The sequence below is a fragment of the Canis lupus genome, chromosome 2, assembly GCF_003254725.2.
Source record: "Canis lupus dingo isolate Sandy chromosome 2, ASM325472v2, whole genome shotgun sequence".
Taxonomy (NCBI): domain Eukaryota; kingdom Metazoa; phylum Chordata; class Mammalia; order Carnivora; family Canidae; genus Canis; species Canis lupus.
In genome coordinates this window covers 50,317,705-50,342,804 of record NC_064244.1, presented here as the reverse complement: position 1 = coordinate 50,342,804, position 25,100 = coordinate 50,317,705, and the positions used below count along the sequence as shown (strand labels likewise).

The following is a 25,100-nucleotide window of genomic DNA, read 5'->3' as shown; positions in this document are numbered from 1 at the left end:
AAGAAAAAGAAACTGAGTAACACAGTTCAATTAAAAGAAAAACAGGAAAAAAAGCGTAAAACAAATCATTATGTATGAATTTATGTTAAATGGCTGGGTTCCTACTCTCGAACAATGTAAAAGTTTTTAATATAATACATAAGTATGCTTCAAAATTGTATCTGGTTATACTAGGAACATGGAATTAGTTAGGAGAAAGAACAGTTGAGAGATATTATTAAAGATCTATCTGGTATTGGTGACCAAAAAGTAAACTAGGTAAGTGATGCTTTGGTTACAAAAGTAGTAAGAATACAATCATCATCTAGTCTACCACATACAAGTCTTTAATTTCATTTAAAGTATTTTTAAATGCCTTTAATAATAATGAAACATTCTCAAAAGAAGAATTTAAGACTGGTTCATCTTTAATTCTCCAAAAGGTTAACTTTAGGAATGCTGAAAACCCTCTGATTCAAACAATAAATTAAGTAGGTGATAGTAGAGGAGGAAAAAAAAACAAACCCAATAAAATCATTCTCCACTGTAAAAAAATCACGGACTAAACTAAGAAATAATAGAGTAAAAATCTATTTCGTATTTCGCAATTAGCTTTTAAAAAATCTTCAATGATTAAAGAGGAAAAAGTTCTCAAAAAATTATTTTCAATGTTAAAGCATCTATGTTATTTCCAGTTCAAAAGCTGTAAAACATAGTAAATTCAAAGAGATATCTTCATTTATTTCCTGAACACCTACTTTCATCAAGCTGTCTGGAGAAACATCTTTGTGACTAAGTGTAGCTGACGAGTAGTTCGGCTGTCCTGAAATGAATATATCATCTTGACAAGGATCTCCTGGACAGGATGTCTGGGGATGCTTCAAATGAGGGGAAAATAAAAAGTAAACAAATAATGCTCTTTCAGATGTGAAACCAAAATGATGATGACACTTGAAAGGAGATTAGGAAAAAATATTACTAGGTTGTGGAAAAATGAAGAACCAAATCATACATTATGATCATAACTGCCATCAGTATTAGTACCTTTATGATGGACATTAACTAAGCTTGTGGTAATCATTTCACATTTGATATATATCAAAATATTACAATGTACACTTTGAACTAACACCATGAGATATGTCAATTATATCTTAATAAAATGGGAAGAAATATTAGGTACCTTTAATATACACTGTTAAGCTATTCATAATGCTTTTTTTTTTTTTTAAAAGATTTCACTTATTTATTCATGAGAGACACAGAGAGAGAGAGGCGGAGACACAGGCAGAGGGAGAAGCAGGCTCCATGCAGGGAGCCCGATGCGGGACTTGATCCCAGGTCTGCAGGATCACGCCCTGAGCCAAAGGCAGACACCTAACTGCTGACCCACCCAGGCGTCCCTCATAATGCTTTTTTTATTTACAGTAATACTCAGCCTTTAGCAACTATGAACAACTTAGTTATTAATCAAAGTTAAAAGTCCCAAATTTTAAGAGCAACTAAAATATACTCCTAATATACAAAAAGTTTTTTTTTTTGTAAGAAAAAAAATAAATAACTGCTATTCTCTTAACAGCACAGCGCCACCTGGGATTTTTCTATTAATGTTGAAAATACCAATAAATATACAGTCTTAAAAAATTCGCTTTCACTTAATTCTATCATACTAGCATTGGACAGCTCAGTATTTTTATAACCAATGGTTTGGTGAAACGTTTTTAAAATTAATTAGAATTCTTATTTTTATATGTCAAATAATAATATCCTTATAGTTTACCTCATTGAAAGCTTTAGAGAAAAAACAGAGTCTCTGAATATTTTTTATAATATGCTAGGAAGCAAGATGTTCATAGTTTTCCATTTTAATTTGCTTCTAAACACACCTAGCTCTATTTTTGAAAACTAAAGAGACTATAATAAATAGCACTATCGTTACTTTCAAAACAGTATGCGACTAGCAACAAAGATATGCATCCTACAGGGACGCCTGGGTGGCTCAGCGGTTAAGCGTCTGCCTTTGGCTCAGGGCATGATCTTGGGGTTCCCAGGTCGAGTCCCACATCAGCCTCCCTACATGGAGCCTGCTTCTCTTTCTGCCTATGTCTGCCCCTCTCTTTCAATCTCTGTTTCTCATGAATAAAATTTAAAAAAAAAGAAGATATGCATACTATATCATATAGAAAAATAATCTGAAATCTACTTCATTATGATATGCCAAAGAATAAATATAAGCCTGAGGGGTTGTGATTTAATCTTAGAAGCTTTATCTGCAATAGAACTATCATGTGCAGTTAGTTGCTGGTTCAAAGCATGGATTAGCATTTTTAGATTTGGTTTCATCCAATTTTGTGTATTTATGCAATGAATATTTTGCCTTCCTTCCCCATTTTTGAGATGTGCTTTCAGAATGCACAGTAATCAACTTGGGTCATAACTTAAAGTTTAAATTCTAGTCGGAATATATAACTTTATTGAGTCTTTAAAAGAACAAGTGTGTTATGAATGAAAAAGCAAAATGCAACAAACTCAAAGGCCTTGTTTAAGAATTATAAGCAAAAAATATTACTGTACAAGAATTTGGAAAGAACAATCATTCCAGATGACAATAGAGATTATCCCTGAGTTATTATAAAAGCCCCTGGTCTTCACTCTGTGGCTTTAGCTAGAATGAGTGCCAGAAACGCAGAGTTTAATAGCTATCACCCTTTTCTCCCAATTTCAAAGTGATAAATTACAGAACAATTGCTATCACTCTAACATAGAAACAAAGTTGTGGCAGGTGACAGAGGGCAGAGCAAGAAAGGTGAGGTCCAGCCACAGCAAAGTGAATCCAGGAGACGGCTCCTGTCCTAGAACATAATGCAAAGCCACCAGTGTATTAAAAAAGGGGTGGGGCTAAGGATCCTCAGGAAAAAGCAAAGGACCCAGAAGTAACCAGTCAATATAGAAAATAAAACTATAGGGAGGAGACAAAATAAGGTTGTAAGAGGAGAAAAAGCTTTTTCAGAATGGAAGAAAAGGAGGAAAAGGAAATATTTATTTATGGGCCACACTACTACCTCAAGTTGTTATGAAGAGAAAATTAAAATAGAGCCAAAGTGGTCTTTCTCCTTCTCTGCCATTTTTATCCTCGACCCTTAATTTTCATGAGCAGAATAAACCTTCCTTCTTCACCGTTAATGACTCTGCTGAAACATGTATAATAAGTACAGGATTTGGGTTTTGCCTCTTCATTGGTACTTATTACAATTTCTCTAGCCTTACATTTAATCATATTCAGTGAATTGTGCTTAAAGTTATTTCCCAGTTTTCTATCACTAAACTAAAAATTATTCTTCCCTACAACACCTCTGTGTACCATATATGGCATAGCCTTAATACCTTGAGTTGTGGAGAGCTAATTTTATTAAGAGAAAACACTACAAAGCCTAATGATTTTTTAAAAAACAGCTCAGTTATTCCAATTGCTCATTCCTATTTACATAAACAAGAGCACACTACAGCCTTAGTTTGCAAACCAAAGAAATTTAAGAGATAAATACTAAATCAGCTTTGCAGAGTTTTAGAACTAAGCCACGGAAGAACTGAAAGGTAATTAAGATATCTAACCCACAGTAAAAATTTATTTTCTAGAAACGTGAAAATATTAAAAATGTGGGTTTTTTTTTTTTTCTTCTGGGTACTAAAAGTACTGGTCTACTACAGGTACTCACTCGAAAAATGTGCCCACCAGAACCTCTTCCGTCTGCAACACTCAAGGCAAGGCTGCCTTGGCTGCCATGCAGATCCCTAGAGCTGCCATAGTGAAAGTTGCTTACAGCAGTAAAATTGGAATTAAAGGACCTTGACAGCATGCTCTGAATAAAGAGGGGATAGATTTAACAGAGATTAGTGTAGCATGCAAAATTCACAAGACATGTTATGTACAAAGACGTATTTATAAGTAATCCCGATACCACGCAGGAATATCATGCATCGGATTTTCAGTGCCACTACAAGAAAATGGCACTATTTACCATATATTTACATGACAACATACACATATACACATAAAGTACATTTAAATCCAACCATTCATATTTAAACACTAAAGAAGAAAGTAAAAAACATACAGTGGCTTTTATAATGCTACCATTTCCTTTACTCCTAACACATCTTATTAGAAGTTTGTCAGAAGAGAGGAACTGATGCCATACACCTAGATGTATGTGTACATATGTAGTTATATATGGAATACAAGCTAATTTCTCTATAAAGATAAGTTTTACCAACAACCAGTTATTTCTAAGTCAAAATGGACTTCTAGAGTTCTTTATTTTATAGAAATCAATTCTATGTTATTATTAAATAAACGGAGAGGTTAAACATACATATATACCACAGAATAAATCTACCTGCAAGACACACCTGGCTCTTGGGTATTGTAATTTCTTAAAAAAAATACCTTCTACATTTAGAAGCATGTCTTACATTAGAAAAAAGTTGAACATATATTCAAAGTTTTAGGATAGGACACTTAAAAGGCTCCCATTGCTCTCCAATTACCAGGAAAAAAAAAAGTTAGAAAATGTACTTGTAAAAAAAAAAAAGAAAGTTAGATACTTAGGATTTATTTTAGGAGTTAGTAGTGGCATTTGCTGATTCAACTTGAAGAACCACTGATAGAATCTTTACACTGATGAATCCCTAATGCAGAGCTGCCTGAAAAATGTACTTCAATAAAGACAATGCCTGATTTTCATTGTTCCTGCTCATTAATTCCCACAGCTGTTAAAGGCTGTTCTTTCACGTGGATCCTTTTAGTCATGTCCCTGAATATTGAGGGTCTTAAGGTCAAATTGAGAGCAACCATATTTTGAGTATGGCTTATTATCAAGAAATATAGAAATTTCTGTATTTCTTTTAGGGAATGAATACACACACACACACACACACACACGCACAAATACCTTCTCCAGATTATGAAACTGATCTCTAATACCAACAAACATTAATGTGCCATTCCAGAATTAAACGGATCTATAAAATTACAATGTAAATTTTTAGTTATTTTGTGAATTCCAAAGTAAGACTAAAGAAAAAGCTAAACTTAACGGGCTATGCCTATAAGTTTCCCAGACCGTTTCATGAATAATAAGGATTTGGCAGAGGCAACTCAGAGGTTCTATAAACATTTGATTATAATGTAAAAATAAAGAAATTATACAGTCACACACACACACACACACACATATAAACACCACATACCCATGTGCTAAATATAGTTTTAACGTGTTCTTGAGTGGTCCAAAATGGACCTTTTTAATGATAATGTGTAATCTAGAACAAAGCTTTTTCTGTGGTCTTTGAACATATATTAAGTTTTTGTAAATATGTCTCTGTTAAGAAGGCTGAGGCTCAGAACAGGTCCAGTTTTTAATTCAGGCCTGTGCATAGACCTCTGCATAAAACTGCACCCTGTCATAACAACACATTTGTGCAGAACTCAATTAAGGAACAGGTCTCAGGCACTGCTCTTCATTACACGCTAATAGTTGTATAACAGCAACTGAATGTGGAAATTTTCATGTTATGTTCATCATAATCTGGCTGAGTGCTTCTTACCAGAATTATTAGTTTAATTAAATAAGTGTGGAGCAGCAAGAGGTGAGATCTATTTATGTGTTTGGGTTCCAGATACAGTTTGTTGTAGGAAAGGGAAGGAAAGGTTACTACTACAAGGTTTAAAAACCATGTAAGCTGCAATAATTTATCTACTTTTTTATTAACAACTAAGCTGGGCAAAGTAGCAACTTTTGATTTGAGGACTTACCTCTAGAGGTAGGACAAGCATTGTGAAATCACCTGGGGATATTTTTCAAATGTCTACCAGGCCATCAGAATTATATTTGGGGGAGGAAGAGGAATTGCAGAGGTGTAAACAGATTTTCCATCACCCTCCACCATTTTTAAGCAATGCTTTCAGGTTTGTAGTCTGAATCATGTTGCTCTGTGTCCTCACAAGGCTTTTTTTAGTCTCAACTGGCCTAATCCTCACTTCTATATTACCCGTGGGCACAACTGGGAAACTACCATCTGGTACTCTTCAAGTAACTGAATGGCAGATTTCTAAATTTAAAAAGCAGAGAGGTATAATGAAGAGTGGGGTAGCAGCTACGTGCTTTCTATTTACTAAAGTCTAGGCATATCTCCGTCAGACAGGAAGTAGTGGAAGAACAGCCACCTGAGATGTCAACTACACAGAATATAAATATAACCAAACTCATGTCTTCATCCAAATCTGCTCTTCATTCTCTATGCCAGCATTCTCAACAACCAGCTAATTCAAGGCACCACTCCAGCTATTACGTAGTGCTTTTCCTCAGAGACTTATTAGAGAAATATTCTAATCAAAAGTAGACTTTCTAGAGTCTGTTTTTGAAACTATCTCTTGAATTCTTGCCTTTGATTCAATTCCATCAATTTATTTTCTCACTTATTTTCTGGACCACTAAGGACCCTCATAACTCAATCAACTTAACCATAGCCTCTTCCTCCTTAAAACAAAACAAAACAAACAAACAAACAAAAGTATAGCCCTTCCTTCCTCTTATGCCATACCAATTCCAGAAGTTTATTTATAAAAATAGCTATGGTACTCCACTGCTTAAGAAATTTCCAAATTCCTCAGAAAAAGCACACGAGTTGAAAGAGCCTCAACAATAGCTATAGTTACAGCTGATATGAAATGGGTGACAATGAAGTTGCCTAAGGCCATTAGATGCTCAGCTATTTAAAGGTGAGAGGATAGCATTGACAAGAGCTCACAATTTTAGGTAGAGGTTCACTGTGAATTCATATAGGTACTAATCATATTGCAGGCATTTATTTTTGAAAAACTGGACCTAAGGAATTTTTTAAAGAATTGAAGTTGTATACATTTAGCTGCTTTTAAAAACATATATTTAACGAACAAAGAAAATTCTTGGGTAAACTCCACCAAGAGACATGAAGTTAAATCTTAAAGAATGTGCTTTATCCGCTTGAGCCACAGAACTGTGTACGTGATAATTTTAAAAAATTTTTTAACTCCAAAAAAAATTTTGTTTAACTCCTTTTCAAAAGCTGAGTTTTACAAATTAAGTTATAAACTGAACATGAGCTTAAGTTATCTTACCCATGATTTTCAAACTTCATTAGAGCCACAGACACTTGAGTTCAGATAGGTCAGAAACATAGTTCAGAAAAGTCAAAAGAGTAAATGCCATGCCAGAAGTCATCTGTGTCAGTGACAGTGTTAGTCTTATAACATTGACTGGGAAGAAAATCTTAGATAAAATAGTTATATTTATGGTATGTTTCTTGTTATCCTGCTAATTACACAGTAAACTGCTATTTCTGTACACATACTTACATAACCAACAATTATTAATAGAGGAGAGCAGGAGGTCGAAAAATGCTAAAGAGAGGTACACGTGTGTGTGTATATATTATTTAAAGTATGTACAGCATAATCTAAAAGAGACACATATATAAACATATGAAATGAATTTCAGCTCATTAGAAAACTCTGGGGAGTAAGAGACAGAAAAGAACCATATCCTACCATCTCAGACTTTGAGTCTAAGTCTAAACTTGAACTCTGCTTTAAGTACCAAGGAAAAACTCCTCAAATATAAGTATATATTCAGTAATTCAGAGTATCTTGTTTCACCTTAAGAAACAAAGAGTACCAAATATTTTTAAGAGAAATAAATTTATAGAGAGGAAAATAAAAAGCTCATATTTAATTACCTTTTCTAACTTTTTGGCCTCGATGTGTCGTAGTACTTGTTCTCGCCAATCATGAGGAACTTTACTTTTTCCTGGAGGATCTAATAAAGAATGCTCAGAACCAACCCTTGCATTTGGTCTTTTTGAAGGACTAGTCCGTGAATAATTAAAATCACTAACTGACATAGTTCTCTCTGGTATTTCACTAATGGAGGGTCGTGCACTCTGAGGTCTTGATGCATTTGGACCATCCATGCTATATGTTCGTGCAGAAAGAGGTCTCTGTGATCCTGACATCATTGGAGTTCTTCCCACTGAATGTAACTCTCTGTACGACAAATAATCTCCTTCAGGAATTTGGCCCCGCCTTGTGGGACCTGACTCACCAAGATTTACAGAAGCTGTAGAAGACACACTACTTTGTCGCTGAATGGTAGTTCGAGTTGCTCCAGGAATGAGTCTGTCACTTGGTGAAATGGCCCACATTTCCCCATGTCTTCCTGGGCCAAGTCTCTGATGCAAATGATATCCAGTATTAGCTCGAACATTGTTATGGTTAGAGAAATTCATATTGGCAGAATGTTTAGCATAACTGTGACTTTCTGTGCTCTCTGATCTAGGAAGACGCTGTGGAGGAAAACCGACATGATCTATTTGGGGATTTTGTTTGGTGTGCCACAAAGTGTCCTTGACTGCAGCACTACTACTGTATTGGATATTATATTGTGGAGGACCATATATTTGAGGCGCAGATTGTGGGCCACTTACTGTGGGGCCTCTTATCATACTTGGCTCTTCAGGATTATGATTTGAATCAAATTTGAAAATTGCCTTTGTACCTGATATTAAATCAGAAGATGAAGAAGAGCCAGTAAATACTTGCAATGGTTGATCATACAGAAGTGTAGCAGACTTGCTCCTGACAATATTTTTTCCATCAACAGTAGGTGTTACTTTAATTGGTGCACTTGGCTGCTGTGGTCCATTATCACTAAGAATGTCATAGATTTTTAACCCTCCAGTCTCCATATTAGTTATACTATGAGATTTCACAACAGATCCAATTGGCCCACTTCTCTGAGGAGAGAGATCTTCAGTACTTTTGGAAATACCCATATCAACAGAAGAATCAGTGTCATGTGGTTCAGTCCTCTTAGGAGACTGTGGAGTTTCCTCGGAATGTCCATTTACCTTATTTACACATTCCAGATTAGGATACTTATTTCCATTTTCCAAGGGCTCAGCTTCTCCTTTAGTATTAATGCTTAAAAAGTCTGTTCCAAGCACTATATCCTGCGTCTTTGATCTTTCCACTATCTCTGGTTGAAATGTATCATTAGTTACAAGTTTATTAAGGTTCATATTGATATGGTCTAATTTGTGAGATTCATCAGATGTGGCTGTTGAGTCAACACCTTTCTCAATAAGAACTAATCGCTCTTCAATATTCAAATCATATTCTGGTAAATTAAAATCTTTTTTATCAAGAACCTGGAATTTTTCTTCTGTTGAGTGATTTAAAATATCTCCATTTTGTAAGAGGCTGTTAAAATTTTCATCTTCTTGCCTAAAACAAAGATAATTTTATCACAAACATCATAAAGCTCAGTTTCTTGGTAGTAAGAAGTATTAATAACTAGTTAATATGTCAGTACACAAAGTTAAAGAGCTGATAGTAATCAAAGATTAAAGTCATTTATTAGCAAGTAGTAATATTAAAATATTATTGTAATAATCAAATAATGTATTTACATTAAATGGAGACAAGTAAACCATTAATTAAATTCACAGATAATCAAGGTTAATTTTTTTTTTCAAGGTTAATTTTCAACAGGATCACCACTTTGTCAGAATATAGTTTAATAGAGCTAAACGGTGAAGAAAAATGGACTTATGCACCTTTCCAGGAATGTGCTAAAAAAACATGAAACGTTTGAAAGATGGGCAGATACATGAAAAGCCAGTAACTTGAACAGCTGAGCAAGAGCACAGACCATTTTTACAAATAATTCGAAAACCTAACATTAATAACCAAAGTTAGTCATATATTTTTTTTTCAAAGTTAGTCATATTAACTAAGTAGTTAGTATTAGTTTCAAATATATAAACAAAGGAATTGTAAAAAGCTAATAAGAATTAAACAAGTACTCAAAGGTCTACAAAAAATGTCAAGAAAGTCAGCTATGCAAAAAAAAAAAAAAGAGAGACAGAACTAACCAAAAAAAAAATGTCAAGTATTGTACGGTGATTTAAAAAATAAACAATGTAGCCCTGAAAAAATCTGAAGATAAAAAGCAAAACTAAATCTAATCACTCTTCTAAGTTACTTCATTGCATTTGGCAGATGTTTATAAATGTACTATTCCAAAGTTACAGAAAACATTTTATTTCTACTTGGTGGAAATAAATACCTACTTATATTTCACACAAATACGAAAACATATTTGTGTTTTGCCATATAAATATTCATGTTTAACAAATATTCCTTAGCTTTGATCTTCCCATTAGGTAACAGACTATACTCATTACTAGAGTATACTAGTATACTATACTCATACTCATTACTAGAAATAAGACAAAGGTGTGGATATATCCCTTTCTTAGCCTTTATTTCATTACACAAAAAACATGATTTATAAAATACAAAACTCAACAAAATACTCAAGAAATTAATCATTATCTTACCATCTAAGAGATTATACATTTTTTTTACCATACTAGGTCTTAGCCTCAAATTCAGAGAACAGATATAAATAATCATAATTATAAGTATGTGATAGCTAAATTCATTTTGAGACATAAAATTCACCTTCCTTTTACAATACAGATCAATTCAAACAAAATTTGACTTAACTATGCCTGAAATTTAAGAATCAATTTACTCTAAAACATAGTCAACAATATTAATATTCAGTAGTAACCCAAATCATTCTAATAAGCACCTAGCTGATACATTAACATGAAGGCAAAACAACACATTTTATTTTGATAGCCAAATACCTTGAAAGTCCAAATAATAGTTGTTTTAAACTTCAGCTAACTTTAGCCTATAGAAATTAAGACTAGTTTCAGAGTCTGAATTTAAGTCTACAAATTTAAGTCGAACTCAAAGTTACAGAAGTAGTTAAAAGTACTGAATGCCCTTTAATGGCACCTCTCAAAAATGAGTTATCTAAAAAGTACCTATTTCAACTTGAATTACTCCAAACAAGCTGTTTATGTTGTAATACCTAAAAATGCAGTAAAACTGTCCAACTTTTTAATGAAGATAATTATATTTTAAATCCTTTCTTCTCTATTTATTTTTAGGTTTATTTTTTTAGTAATCTCTACCATGTGTGGTTTGAACCCATGACCTCAAAATGAAAAGTTGCATGGTCCTCTTCTTCTCTATTTAAAAAACTAATACAAATGGAAATGTAGCAAAGCTACATAGTAGTAATGAGGAAGAAATCATCTACTACTACCGAACTATTTCTATAATAGTAATTTGTGAAATCCTTTTAGTCATATATATTTACTTGCCTTATTATCTCTATTGTACAAATAAATTATTCTGTTAAGACGTTCGTTCACAAACCTGATTTTGGCATTGATAGCAATATGAGTTTGTTTCACTGGAGAGCAGAGTGAGGTATCTTGACTACTATCAGTGTTAAGAGAAACTGAATCAGACATCCGAGATGGAGAAGAACAGTTGCTGTTATTCTGATTGCTATTGTGTGTGACTTCATCTGATAAAGAATCTGTATCCTTTGTATCATCTGAAACAAAACAAAACAAAAAGTAAACCGTTGATAAAGTCACTAAGGATTTCTCTTTAATACTTTGCAATGATGACAAATGGCATTTACATTGTTCTGGTTCAATATATAAAGAATTATATGGATTAGAAGATAACCAATGACACTTCTGAAAATTCAGTCCTAATACACACAAAGATTAAGTAATTTAAAACATGTGATATCTTTAAGTTTAATACATATAATCTATGTTAAGGTTACCCAAAATTTTAGTTTTAACTACTGACAAGATGATATTATACAATGTTTTTCTAAGGCCATCAATTAGTTTTAGTGTATATGGATCTTCCACTCACTCATTCACAATTTTTTTTTTCAGTAGGCTTTACACCCTGTGTGGGGCTTGAACTCACAACCTAGCAATCAAGACTCACATGTTCTAATGATTGGGCCCACCAGATGCCCCCTCATTCACGACTTCAGTTTCACAAGGTCAACTCTCTTTTGCTATTTTTAAACCATTTCAAAGAATTGCACATGAAAAAGCAACTATCAATATATGAGAAGAATTTTGTTTTTTATTTTATTTTTTTATTTTTTTTATTTATTTTTTTTTTAATTTTTATTTATTCATGATAGGCACACAGTGAGAGAGAGAGGCAGAGACACAGGCAGAGGGAGAAGCAGGCTCCATGCACCAGGAGCCTGACGTGGGACTCGATCCCGGATCTCCAGGATCGCGCCCTGGGCCAAAGGCAGGCGCCAAACCGCTGCGCCACCCAGGGATCCCAAGAATTTTGTTTTTTATACACAGAAACAGACAATATTCATATTCCATTATATAGGCAGGTACATTTTAAAAAGTATTAATTTTTTTAAAGTAATGATAAAAAGATAACTTGGGACACCCAGTTGTTCAGTGGGGAGAGCATGTGACTCTTGATCTCAGGATTGTGAATTTAAGCTCCAAGTTGGGCAAAGAGCATACCTAAAAAAAAATTTAAAAAGATAATAACTCTATATCTTTACAACCCTAAAAGCTGTTTTTAATGCCATTCTACCCAAATCATAGAAACAGTATACAGAGACACAGTCACAGGAGATTACATGAATTAAGGATTTTTTAAATCTGTTCTAAATATCTTAGGAGCACAGTTCAAGCAGTCTGGATTGTCTTTACAGTTGATAATAATAGCACATAAGGCTTTATATCTTCAACTTTAAGGATTTGGGTGCTGGAGTCTTAATTTTTAAATACTGTTAAGATAGCAGGTAAGCTCTTTCCTAGATATTATTCCTCTTCTTCCACCTCCTTGTGACAGATAGCAACATGTAAAATACTTAGCACAGTAAGCAACTAGTAAGTGCTCAGACAAATATCACCACCATTATTTTTATGAAACCCAAATTATTCAAGAGCCGCCCAGATGTAAGTTTAGTCAAGGCCATAAAGGCAAAAACTAGATCAATATTTGGTAAAGATAATACAGGGCACTAGTGGGAAGGGGTGAAAGGAAGGGATAGATTTCCTTCAAGTTCCCTCTCATTTCTAAGAAGGGTCTGAGATTCTATGTTATATGAAAAAATGGCTGCGGTGTGAGTATGGTTTAAAAAGAACTCCAGGACAGATAAAACAATAAGCATCTATTCTGTATCAGGTACTGTGCCAATCTGAGTACACTGAATAACCTAGTACATTTGATACTCACAACCTCTTCATTAGCCTCAATGAATGTTAGGTAAATTCATATGCATAAAATTAAGAGCTCAAGGATTACCCAGCAAATAAGCAGGAGAAATGGGATCATGCTCTTATATGTAACCTTGCATGAGAGAAGAGAAAATACCTAGCAATTTTTTTTTAATAGAGAGCTAAGGAATAGATCTTTTAGAAAGGCATGTTTTGAAAATTATTTCTAAAAAAGTATTTTAAGTAGTATAATGACACTTAAAGAAATTTATTTCAAAAAAATTTATGAATTTACACATTCAGCCCATTTCTATTCTTAGTGCTTTCAACAATCTAACCTTTTTTGTTATTACTAAGAGCTACCACTTTTGGCTGGTTAATGGAGCTTTCAATTAATGGTGGTCGCATCTCTGCCATTTTCATTTCTTCATCAGAAGAAAGTTCTTCAGATTCCTAATTTAAAGAAAAAAAAAGAAAGTATTTAAATAAATTTTGGTTTCTTCAAATGAATAGATAGTAAGTCATAAGAGCTTTAAAGAGAAAAGAATACTTAGAACATGGATGAAAAAATTTTAATGGTAATAGTGATTAAAACTAATATATGATTTAAGTTTTTCAAAATACAGATATAAAACTATGGCAATTATTACCAATATGTCAAAGTGACTATGGGATAATTTTCCATGGGAGGCCTTAATTCAAGGTCAAGTGTATTAATGATTCAAGCATATTAATGATTATTATATGCCTGGTACTATGCCAAGTGCTAGAGTAACAAAAACACAATAATAAAAACAACAATAAGAAGAAACTGTCTTTAAAAAAATTAACAATAAGAAACTGTCTTAAAAAAATTCAGTTTAGTCAAGGTGTTCCAACTGGAAGTCTTTTCCTAATTCTCACATTTATTCCCTCTAAGATTATCAGGTTCCAAGGAGTCAGAAGGACTGATGTGTTATTCTATTAAAATGACTTAATGGCGATTTTTGGCCAATTTGAAGACGGAATTTTTTGTTATTCTCCACGAATTTTTCTCTAATATTTGGCAATGGTCACAGATGATCTGCCACTGAAAGCTATTAGGTCACGGGGCTAGTGAACAAAAGGAGTGGGTAGTGAACAACTTTTTATTGAGATATTTTAATGTTGTAAATATTGTATATAAAAATAGATCTTTTGCATGTTAAATTATTCCTAATGACAAAAATTAAAAAATAATATGATGAAAATAAATGACAAGTCTTAAACATTGTTCTGTTAAAAGTACTAAGACTTTTAGGTACTCATAAGTGACCTAATAAAGATATGGACCAGAGTCAGCCAACTAGTTCAGTAAAAAGGCCCGATCATAAATATGTTACACTTTGAGGGCCTGAAGGTCTATTTCAACTACCCATCTCTGCCACTGTGGCACGTAAGCAGCCATACACAACACATAAACAAACGAATGTGGCTGTGTGCCACGAAAATTGAATTTTTCACTTGTCAAGAAATATTCTTTTTCTTTTGATTTTTATTCAACATTTAATAATGTAAAAGCAGTTCTTAGCTTGCAAGTCATATAATGACAGGCAATGGGCCAGATATGGGCCACAGAACACAGTTTGCCAAACCCTCTTCAGGACTGTACTATAATGGAAAGATACTTCTAGTTAGTAGAATAGGAAGAGAAAGTGAAGAGGGAAGGAAGAGATGTGAAGGGCAACGTAAGAGAGGCATGACATTCTGAACAGATGAAAGAATGGAAATAAGAGAAGGTATGTAGAGCATGCCAACTCCATGTAGCCAGAGCTCAGATAACTGGCAGGACACAGAAAAGTCAGATTGGATTAAACAGGGAAAGGTTTTGCTTTGAATATGGACTCAAGTATGTGTTGGTCATTATTGGAAGTTGCCAAGCCAGGAATTCACAACATCAGATTATCTTTTAAAATGGTAACTCTTGGGACGCCTTGGGGGCTCAGTGGTTAAGCGTCTGCCTCCGGCTCAGGGTGTGATCCGGGGTCCTGGGATCGAGTCCCATATCGGGCTCCCGGCATGGAGCCTACTTCTCCCTCTGCCTGTGTCTCTGCCTCTCTCTCTGTGGCTCTCATGAATAAATAAATAAAATCTTTAATAAATAAATAAATGGTAACTCTGGTATTAAGAATGTAAGGGAAGAGAAAGAGACCAGCAGAAAGGGATCTGGCTATCCGAAGTCTGAAAGAAAAAAAAATCTGTCCTTAAGCAATGGCAGTGATGGTTGATAAAGAAACAAAGAATTTGACAGAAATTTTGGAATGAACAGGACCTAAAGACAATGAATGCAAAGAATAAGAGAACAGGAGAAGGAAGAACAAATGGTTTGTCCTAATTTTTGATTCGTGCAGTGCTTTCAGCTGCTGAGATTTCCTCCTATACTACACCTGGCGTCTGGGAGCTATGGCCTCCCACATTCCCTCCCCGTTTGTCTCCTGTGCTCACATCAATTAATCTTCTTGCAGTTAGCTCTTATTTTTTGCTTTCATACTCTTTGCCCTTGGATTATATTTTCTTCAATGATTATGTTTAATGTAGATAATTCTTTAGTTTATAATCTAGCTTTAATTTCTAGGGTCCTGATCCAAGGTTCCTGGGATAGAGCCCTGAGTCGGAGCCCTGCGTTGGGCTCCCTGCTCAGAGAGGAATCTGCTGCTTCTTCTCACTCTCTCTCTGCTCCTACCACTGCTTGTGTTCTCTCATACTCTCTTTCCCAAATAAATAATAAAATCTTCAAAAATAAATAAAAAATAAATAAATAGGTGAATTACGTAATATGTGAGCTATACCTCAATAAAGCTATTTAAAAAAAGCTACAGTTTTTATTGATCCACTAGAAGAAACTTTTAAAAGAAAAAGTCTCAGACTCCACCAAAAAACTAATAGAACTGAAAACTGAATACAGAAAGTCACAGGATACAAAATCACTATACCGAAATTTGTTGTATTTGTATACACTAAAAAGAAATTAAGAAAACAATCCCATTTACAATTGCATCAAAAATAATAAAACCCCCCCCCAAAAAAATAATAATAATAATAAAACCCCTAGGCATAAACTTAACTGAGGAGGTTAACTCTAAAAACTGTAAAGCACTGATAAAAGAAATTGAAAATGACACAAATGGAAAGACATTCCATGCTCATGAATTGGAAGAATATTGTTAAAAAGGCCAGATTGCCCAAAGCAATCTATAATGTAATCAGTTTCAAAATTCCAAGAGCAGTTTTCACAGAACTAGAATAAATAATCCTAAAATTTGTATAGAACCCCAAAAGATCCCAAATAGCCAAAACAATCTTGAAAAAGAAGAATGGGAGGCATCTGGCTGGCTCAGTTGATAGTAGAGCATGCGACTCTTGATCTGAGGTCATGAGTTCAAACCCCACATTAGGTGTGGAGTCTACTTAAAACAAGAGCAAAACTGGAGGTATCAAAATCACATATTTCAACATAGACTACATGAAGCCATAGTGATAAAAACAGTAATAGTACTGTCATAAAATTAGAAACACTGATCCATGGAACAGAATAGAGCCCAGAAATAAATTCATGATCATATGGTCAATCACTGACAAAGCAGGAGAGACTATCAAATGGGAAAAATAATGTTTCTTCAACACATGGTGTTGGGGAAACTGGACAGCAACATGCAAAACAATGAAACTGGCCTACTTTCTTATATTATTCATAAAAAAAACCTCAAAATGGATTAAGGACTCAAATGTGAGACCCGAAACCATAAACATCCTAGAAGAGAGCACAGGAAGTAATTTTTTTTGACACTTTCTTTTTTCTTCTTTTTTTAAGATTTTATTTTTAAGTACTCTCTATACCCAACTCAAACTCACAACCATGAGATCAAGAGTCGTGTGCTCTACCAACTGAGCCAGCCAGGTGCCCCAGAACATTTTTCTAGATATGTCTCCAGAGGCAAGGGAAACAAAAGCAAAAATAAACCACTGGGACTGCATCAAAATAAAAAGCTTCTGCACAGCAAAGGAACCAATCAATAAAGCTAAAAGACAACTTACAAGGGGCACCTGGGTGGCACTTGGGTTGCTCAGTCGGTTAAGTATCTGCCTTCAACTCAGGTCATGATCCCAGGGTCCTGGGATCAAGCCCCACATGGGGATTCCTGCTTAGCAGGGAGTCTGCTTCTCCCTCTACCCCTCCCCACTCCCCATGCTCTCACGTGCACTCTCTCTAATAAATAAAATCTTAAAAAAAAAAAAAAAAAGACAACTTACCAAATGGGACAAGACACTTGCAATAACATATCTAATAAAGGGTTAGTATCCAAAATATTTTTAAAAAAGGAGCCCTCTTGCACTGCTGGTGGGAATGCAAACTGGTACAGCCACTGTGGAAAACAGTGTGAGAGTTCCCCCAAAAAATTAAAAACAGAATTACCATATGATCCAGTAATTCCACTACTGGGTATTTACCCAAAGGAACACACACACACACACACACACACACACACACACACACACACAGTTGGAATATTACTCAGCCATCAAAAAGATTAAAATCTTGCTATTTGCAACAACATGGATGGCTCCAGAGAGTAAAATGCTAAGTGAAATAAGTCAGTCAAAGACCAATACCATATGATCTCACTCATATGTGGAATTCAAGAAGCAAAACAAACGAACAAAGAAAAAACAGCAAATTGAGAATCAGACTCTCAGCTATAGAGAACAAACCGATGGTTACCAGAGTGGAGGTGGGTAGGGGGATCAGTGAAATAGGTAATGGGATTACGAGTGCTCTTGATGGGTACTGAGTAATATATAAAATTGTTGAATCACTATATTCTACACCTGAAACTAACGTAACACTGTATGCTAACCATATGAAATTTTAAAAAATTCTCAGACATTCAAGAAAAAAAAATACTTCACAATCAACGATAAATGCTTAACTAAGCGAAATAATTTAAATATACCAAAAATAAATAAATAAATATACCTATGGCAACCTTTTCATTGTTAAGCAATTGAAATGACATATTTTGAATAATTAGAATAGAAACATCATACTCTAATTTCCATGGTAAACACCTGAGTGCAATACAGGCATAAAGTTTTCAGTTCAGAGTGATACTATAGCAAATACCATGAAATTTCTCAAATGAGTTGGCCTATTTTCTGCTTTTGATATGTTTCATCTTATCTTTAGTAGCAACAATGAGATACAAAATTTTTAAGACTGTTACAGCTGTTTCAGAGAACAATCACAAAGCAGTTACCTCAAAAACGTCATCATGATTAACAATATGCTTCAAATTCTCAGAGGCCTTCATATTTGTAGTCACTGGTAGACTTCCAGGACTAATCTCAGCTTCAGATTCACTGGTCTTCTGTAAAGAGTTTCCTATCATATACTTTTCTCTTTCATCAGCTTTGATTCTTACTGGAGTGGTACTTTCTGAAGTCTGCATAAAAGAAGAGATAAAGAATTCACATTCCTTAACACTTTGTATCTATTTTTGTACCGTAGTTCAGATTAGAATTTAAAAGTAGGATGCCTGGCTGGTTCAGTAGGAAGAGTGTGTGACTCTTCATCTCAGGATCATGAGTTCAAGCCCCACACTGGGTGTAGAGATGACTAAAAGCATATAGACACGTAAAAGTAGCTTCACATATTCCTATTCTGGATAAATCAAGGGACCTTTAAACATGGACATCTGTAGCAGTCACAGATAAAATGCTTATTGGGAGAACAGGTGGCCCCAAAGGTTCATGAACCACATTAAGCTTGATAATTTAGCTGAGGCTACACTTCACCTGAGGCTACACCTAAGCGGCCAAGCTGTTCATGAGTGAGTCACTTAGCTCAGCATGCTTGAACTCAGGATGGTTAGGTTGTTTTCTGCTGACTGTGGAATAGTAACTCTAGTGACACGAGAAAACTGGATTCTGTGATATAATGTGGAGGGGAAAAGTCCATTAAAGGAACACAAATTTTAAGGATCTGTGTAGGTTTCTGAAACATCTTCCAAAAATAATGTCATAGCAATTATATTTAAGATTAGAATTGGGTAGAGTGGATCAATGTTATTACGGGGGGAAAAAAAAGTATTTCCATAACAATGAATTTTCTGACATTCCTTATCTTATTCTTGGTTCAGGCAAGATTTTTTAAAAGCTATGTTGATGCTATCCTGCCTACGTGGAACATCTGTAACCATACTGAAGTGGTAATAACAGCAATTAGAGAGTTTGCTGATTATTCCAGCTTTTACTTCAGGTAGCTGAGAATAACACCCGAAATTTGGGAGGACATTATCATGTATACAAAAAGGACCATTATTTTCAATTATTATTTTAAAGTTTTAAAAAGCTTGCAATAAGTTTTAGTCAACTCTTTTAAATGGAGTTTTCTGACCTTCACACCCACATCATTATTTACAACTTGCTGATCTTCATGTGGTTTCAGATCTTTTCCAGAATCGTCATAAGTCTCTTCATCTTTTAATCTATGTACAATGGTTTGAACAGTTTTGACCATATTCTTAAGCTCATCTGGGTACGGTGTTGGATACCTCTTTAAATTTCCCTCCTAGAAAAACAAAATAAGTAAAATGTGAAAAATGGATAAATATTTCTAACATCAAACTAAAAATTGATCTACAATCCATCTGAATTACATTTGTTATCTGGCTCCTAGGGGTAACTTTAAACACAGATGATAGATCATTGAAAGCATTTTAGAGACAATAAAAGAATGGTTTTATCAAAAGTAAAAGCCTTTATAGCTACAGATTTAACTAATGTTTTGAATGCTTTTTTTTTTTTTTTTTTTTTAGCAGATGTATATGTATTCCATTTTAAGATTTATGGTGTGGGTATTGCCAACACCATCACTTGGCTTTAAAACAGTTATGTTTTCCAGCTAGATATTTATCCAGATACATAAAAAATTCCCACATTTATAAACCGTCTTATACACCAGGAAACAAATACTTCCAAAGTCAGTCTAATTGTCATTTTTTTGGATTCAGCTAGTTTATGTAAGGGAAAAATAATTACTCCATGAGTAAGTGGGAAATGAATTATTTACTACTTCTGTCACTGCAACACAGATTCTCAATCCCATAAAAAAAAAAGTTCGTAACAGAGTTCTTTTTTCCTAGAATATAAATAATAAATTAAAAGGAAAAGGGAAAACAATAATGTGTTTTTCTCTTATTTTTATATAAAATGGCTTATAATCATATAGTTTTATGCTGTTCTCAAATTCCTTCACATGACATATGTATAGGATCGATAAAATTTCAAGTGCCCTGAGGGCAAGAAATGAAACCTGTACTTCTCTGTATCTCCCAAAACAGCACAGTAAGGTAAGTAGCACCAAATAAGTATCAGTGGACCTCTTTCAAACTTGAAGGAAGAACAGGACTCACCCTGGGAGGTGCCTCCCTTTCATCTTTGTCTTCATCACAGTCAAATGCCACTTGAGCCCGTTGTTTCCTCTGTTCCTCCCACAGTGAAGGATTAAAACTTTCATTATCTGATATGAACATAACTAGAGAAAAACAAAAATAAAAAAAAATGTATATATTACTGTAATTAAGAAAAACCATTACTCACTCGTAATTTTCTTTGAGTTATATACATTAAGGTAAGTCAAGACTGGTCAACACCGGCAGCATTAAATGTTACACATTAACAGCTAGGCTGTGAGTCTAGTATTTCTTTACAATATTAATCACATATCTTTTCTTCCCTAAAGCTAATTTGTCTTGTTACCAGAAGGGTTCCTGAAAAGAATCTAACAATCATAGCATAGTAGATAAGGGATTTTTGTGCAGTTCCTCACAAAATGCAGCATGGTAATAGTGCTAGCTTTGGCAGCACATATACAACATGGTAATATATAAATTATTTCATCCAAGTTTTTGCATTCAGAATAATCTGCCCAATTCCAATATTGTTCATTACGTATGGGGGACAAGGAGATAAAGACAAAAGCAAAGCCAGTTATTTTGGTTAAAAAAGATTACCCTGATGCCTTATAATTACATCTTTGCATTATACATTACACTTTGTATAGCTTTTTTTTTTTAAGATTTATTTATTCATGAGAGGCACAGAGAGAGAGAGAGAGACAGAGACAGAGACACAAGCAGAGGGAGAAGCAGGCTCCATGCAGGGAGCCCGATGTGAGACTTGATCCCGGGACTCCAGGATCACGCCCTGGGCCAAAGGCAGGTGCTAAACCGATGAGCCACCCAGGGATCCCCTACTTTGTATAGCTTTACTAAGTGAAGTGCTTGCAAGATATCTTCTATATCAAAATGTAAGAAAAACTGAAAATCTAATATAAACTCAACACTACATATCCTGCTATGTGATATTAATATTAAAGGTAAAGAAATAACAACTGTTACAGTTTTTCACTTATTAGGCAACTAAAAAAATCTAAGTTCTAAAAATCAATCCATTTAAATATTATATATCACTGTACAGAAGTGTGTGCAATACAAGATAAAATCACAGTTTTCTGCCCACTAAAAGAAAATGACTATACCCACTCAAAACAAAGGGGATTAAAAGTGTCCAAAATTGATTAATAGAAAAAATGAAATTTCTGGAATACCCATATGTGGTCAACTTGAATACTTATGCATAAGTAGCATAATTATCATTAACTTTAAGTCCTTATTGTGTGCTTCTTACCTTCTTTAACATTCTGTCCAAACAAAGAATGCCACAAAGCCAAATACAAACGAGGGGAATTGAGTTTTTGTCTTCAGTTTTCCTTTATTTTCAATACTTGGTTCTAGTATTTTTTTATAGTCACAATAATGTACTATTTCAATCATCTACCTTATATGCTCTGGACTGCTCACTTCTACCAGAGGAAAGTGACATCACCTTGTTGTTTAGAACTATCACAAATTTATGGTATTCCCTAGTCTTTGCTCCATCTTTAGTGGTGTCCAGGAATCCTTCTATTTATTTCTAGTTAGTCTTTTCTCTCACCACAAATCACTTCCACAAACACCCTTCCCCCAGCCGCTAGAGGCAATTTTCTCTTTGATTTTAATGAGTAAAGAAATGAAATCAAAACACTCAGACTGATAATTCCCTGAATCCTTCTTCAACAACCAGTTTTCTCCAACTACACAGTTACATGGATGCATACTTCCCACTGAACACTAATTCCTCCATGTAACCCAAAATACCATGCCTTCTCTTCCGAATTTATCCATCATTATCCCCCTTTAGAAGAAGAGCTATTGCTGCCCTCCCCCTCCCCTTTTTAAAAAGATTTTTAAGTAATCTCTACACCCTACGTGAGGCTCAAACACAACCTGGAGATCAAGAGTCTCAAGTTCTACCGACTAAGCCAGCCGGGCACCAAAGAACATGAGCTTCTTGAAGCAAGGATTTTTATCTTTAAATACTTAGATCTAATACACTGCTTATCGAGCACATAGGTGCTCGATAAAAATGGAAGGAATTAAATGTAAACCAAGTATTTCTTCCCTTAGAGAGTATAAAACTCCAAGCCAAGAACATTGTATTTTTTTTTATTTCTTTGAGGCACTGTGATAAAGGAAAAAGCTTTTCTTGAATTTGAAAAGAAATTCTCCCACCTGGCATGTCAATGCAGTTTCTGATTCGCTATTTTAAGTGCATTATGTTATAGTGCTTTCCTTGTAATAATATCTATAATGAAATACGTTGAGAAACATGTAAACTCTAAAAGGACTCAGAATATGATTATTATTTTTATTTAAGTAATCTCTACACCCAAGATGAGTCTCAAACTCACAACCCTGAGATCAAGAGTCACATGCTCCACTGACTAAGCCAGGCAGGCGCCCCAAGAACTTAACATATAAGTGTATCTCAAACTTTTCCTTTTAATACTCTTCTACTCTAAAATACATCTCTCAAATCAAAAATTGAAAGGGGCAAGATTTTATTTTGCTGCTTCTAATTTTCATATCACAAATAAATTTCCCTGAAGTATGAACAAACACTAAGGGAATAAATTAAAATTACAGAAATGATAGGAGGCTAAGCAAATCTGAATCATGAAAAGAGAAGACAGTAAAAGAGATCATGAGTATATCCATGATTAGAACAGTTCTGAGCAGGAGTCACCAAAGTTTTTCTATAAATGGTTGGATAATAAGTATGTTAAGCTTTGTGAACCAAGAGACAAAAATCACGAATACTATAGTAGGTACTTATGAGAGAAATCAAATTTCCATAAGATTTCTGACAAAATTTAAAATATACTAATAGTTGAGTACCATTTTCTGTTATACAGTAAATGAGAAGACTGAAGTTCTTACTGATGGAGTAATGGTACCGACTATCATCAAAATGATGTATATACTCACTATAGAAACTATTCTTAGCTTGTGGGCCACACAAAAACAGGTATCAGGCCAGATGTGGCCCATGGGCCACAGTGTGTCAATCACTTTTATTGGAACAAAAAGTGTTATGACAGAAGATATTTATCTGACTATTCCGTGGAAGGGCCTTCAACAGTATCTCACATTTATAGAGTTTAGTTCATTACTCAAATAAAAACTACACATATGCTTTTGCCTAGTTTTATTCATTGTTGGAATCATGCTTGGTTATTTTAATGTTAGTTAAAATTAAAGGAAAATAACATTCTGAAGTCTCCATATGACAGCAACAAAAGCAGGTAGACAAAACACTAATAACACATTAATATAATAAAAATATCAAAGATTAAATATGTCCTCCACTCTGGTTCCATCACCAGGGAAAAATAATTTTATTTGAAGATCTTCCTTCAGAGTGATATCTGTATTAGATTTCTAATAATTACCAGTTCTTATTATTTTTCTGAAATAAAAGCAGCAAAAAATGAGAATAAGAACCAAATCCAAAAAAAAAAAAAAAAAAGAACCAAATCTCCTAATTTGCCTTTTTACCCCATACGACAGGGACCAAAAGCTATTAAATCTGGGCTCACTTAAGAATGGTTTTAAAATTTTTAAATGTTGAGGCCAAAACCCAAAACATAAAAAACTAGTTCATGACACATGAAAATTACATGCAATCTAAATTTCTCTGTCCATAAATAAAATTGAATTAGTACACACTTATGTTCATCTGTTTACATATCATCTGTTTTTCCACTAAACAGCATCAAGTAGCTTCAACAAAAACCTATGGTGTATGAAGCCTTTAATATTTATTAAATGGGGGATCCCTGGGTGGCGCAGCGGTTTGGCGCCTGCCTTTGGCTCAGGGTGTGATCCTGGAGACCGGGGATCGAATCCCACGTCGGGCTGCCGGTGCATGGAGCCTGCTTCTCCCTCTGCCTGTGTCTCTGCCTCTCTCTCTCTCTCTCTCTGTGACTATCATAAATAAATAAAAAATTTAAAAAAAAAGAATATTTATTAAATGGGGGCCCCTGGGTGGCTCAGTGGATTAAGTGTCTGCCTTGGGCCCAGGTCATGATCCCAGAGTCCTTGGTTCAAGCCCCATGTCAGGCTCCCTGCTCAGCAGAGTCTGCTTCTCCATCTCCCTTTGCCCCTCTCCTTACTCATGCTCTGTCTGTCTCTGTTTAAAATAAAATAAAATAAAATAAAATAAAATAAAATAAAATAAAATAAAATAAAATAAAATAAAATAAAATAAAATAAAATAAAATAAATAAAATAAAATAAAATCCAAATTAGTTTATTAAAAATATTTATTAAATGGTTCTTCACTTAAATAATTTGCTACCCCATGCAACAGGACATTAAAGTCTCTTCTCTACACTAAGAATTCACTCTTCTCTTTCCTCACAAATATTTTAACATTCTATTTTAGCACTCTATCATCCCATGTAAAAAAATAACTATTTCGGGATCCCTGGGTGGCGCAGCGGTTTGGCGCCTGCCTTTGGCCCAGGGCGTGAT

At 34.4% G+C, this 25,100-nt stretch overlaps 1 protein-coding gene across 15 annotated transcripts in view; it reads right to left on the bottom strand.

Moving 5' to 3' along the window:
* ERBIN (erbb2 interacting protein) overlaps nucleotides 1-25,100 on the bottom strand; it is a 118,293-nt gene that overhangs the window by 6,394 nt on the left and 86,799 nt on the right. For 5 of the 15 annotated variants that reach the window (XM_035713486.2, XM_025448025.3, XM_049103181.1 and 2 more), the window contains 8 exons: nucleotides 20,598-20,719; nucleotides 19,580-19,753; nucleotides 18,441-18,626; nucleotides 13,506-13,620; nucleotides 11,315-11,498; nucleotides 7,756-9,301; nucleotides 3,696-3,839; nucleotides 738-857 (listed from right to left, as the gene is read on the bottom strand). In XM_035713486.2, the coding sequence (XP_035569379.1) occupies nucleotides 738-857; nucleotides 3,696-3,839; nucleotides 7,756-9,301; nucleotides 11,315-11,498; nucleotides 13,506-13,620; nucleotides 18,441-18,626; nucleotides 19,580-19,753; nucleotides 20,598-20,719 (2,591 nt within the window). Of the gene's footprint in view, nucleotides 1-737; nucleotides 858-1,195; nucleotides 3,171-3,695; nucleotides 3,840-7,755; nucleotides 9,302-11,314; nucleotides 11,499-13,505; nucleotides 13,621-18,440; nucleotides 18,627-19,579; nucleotides 19,754-20,597; nucleotides 20,720-25,100 lie in introns of those variants that run through there. The other 10 variants (XM_035713488.2, XM_035713490.2, XM_035713493.2 and 7 more) reach the window with 6 other exon arrangements.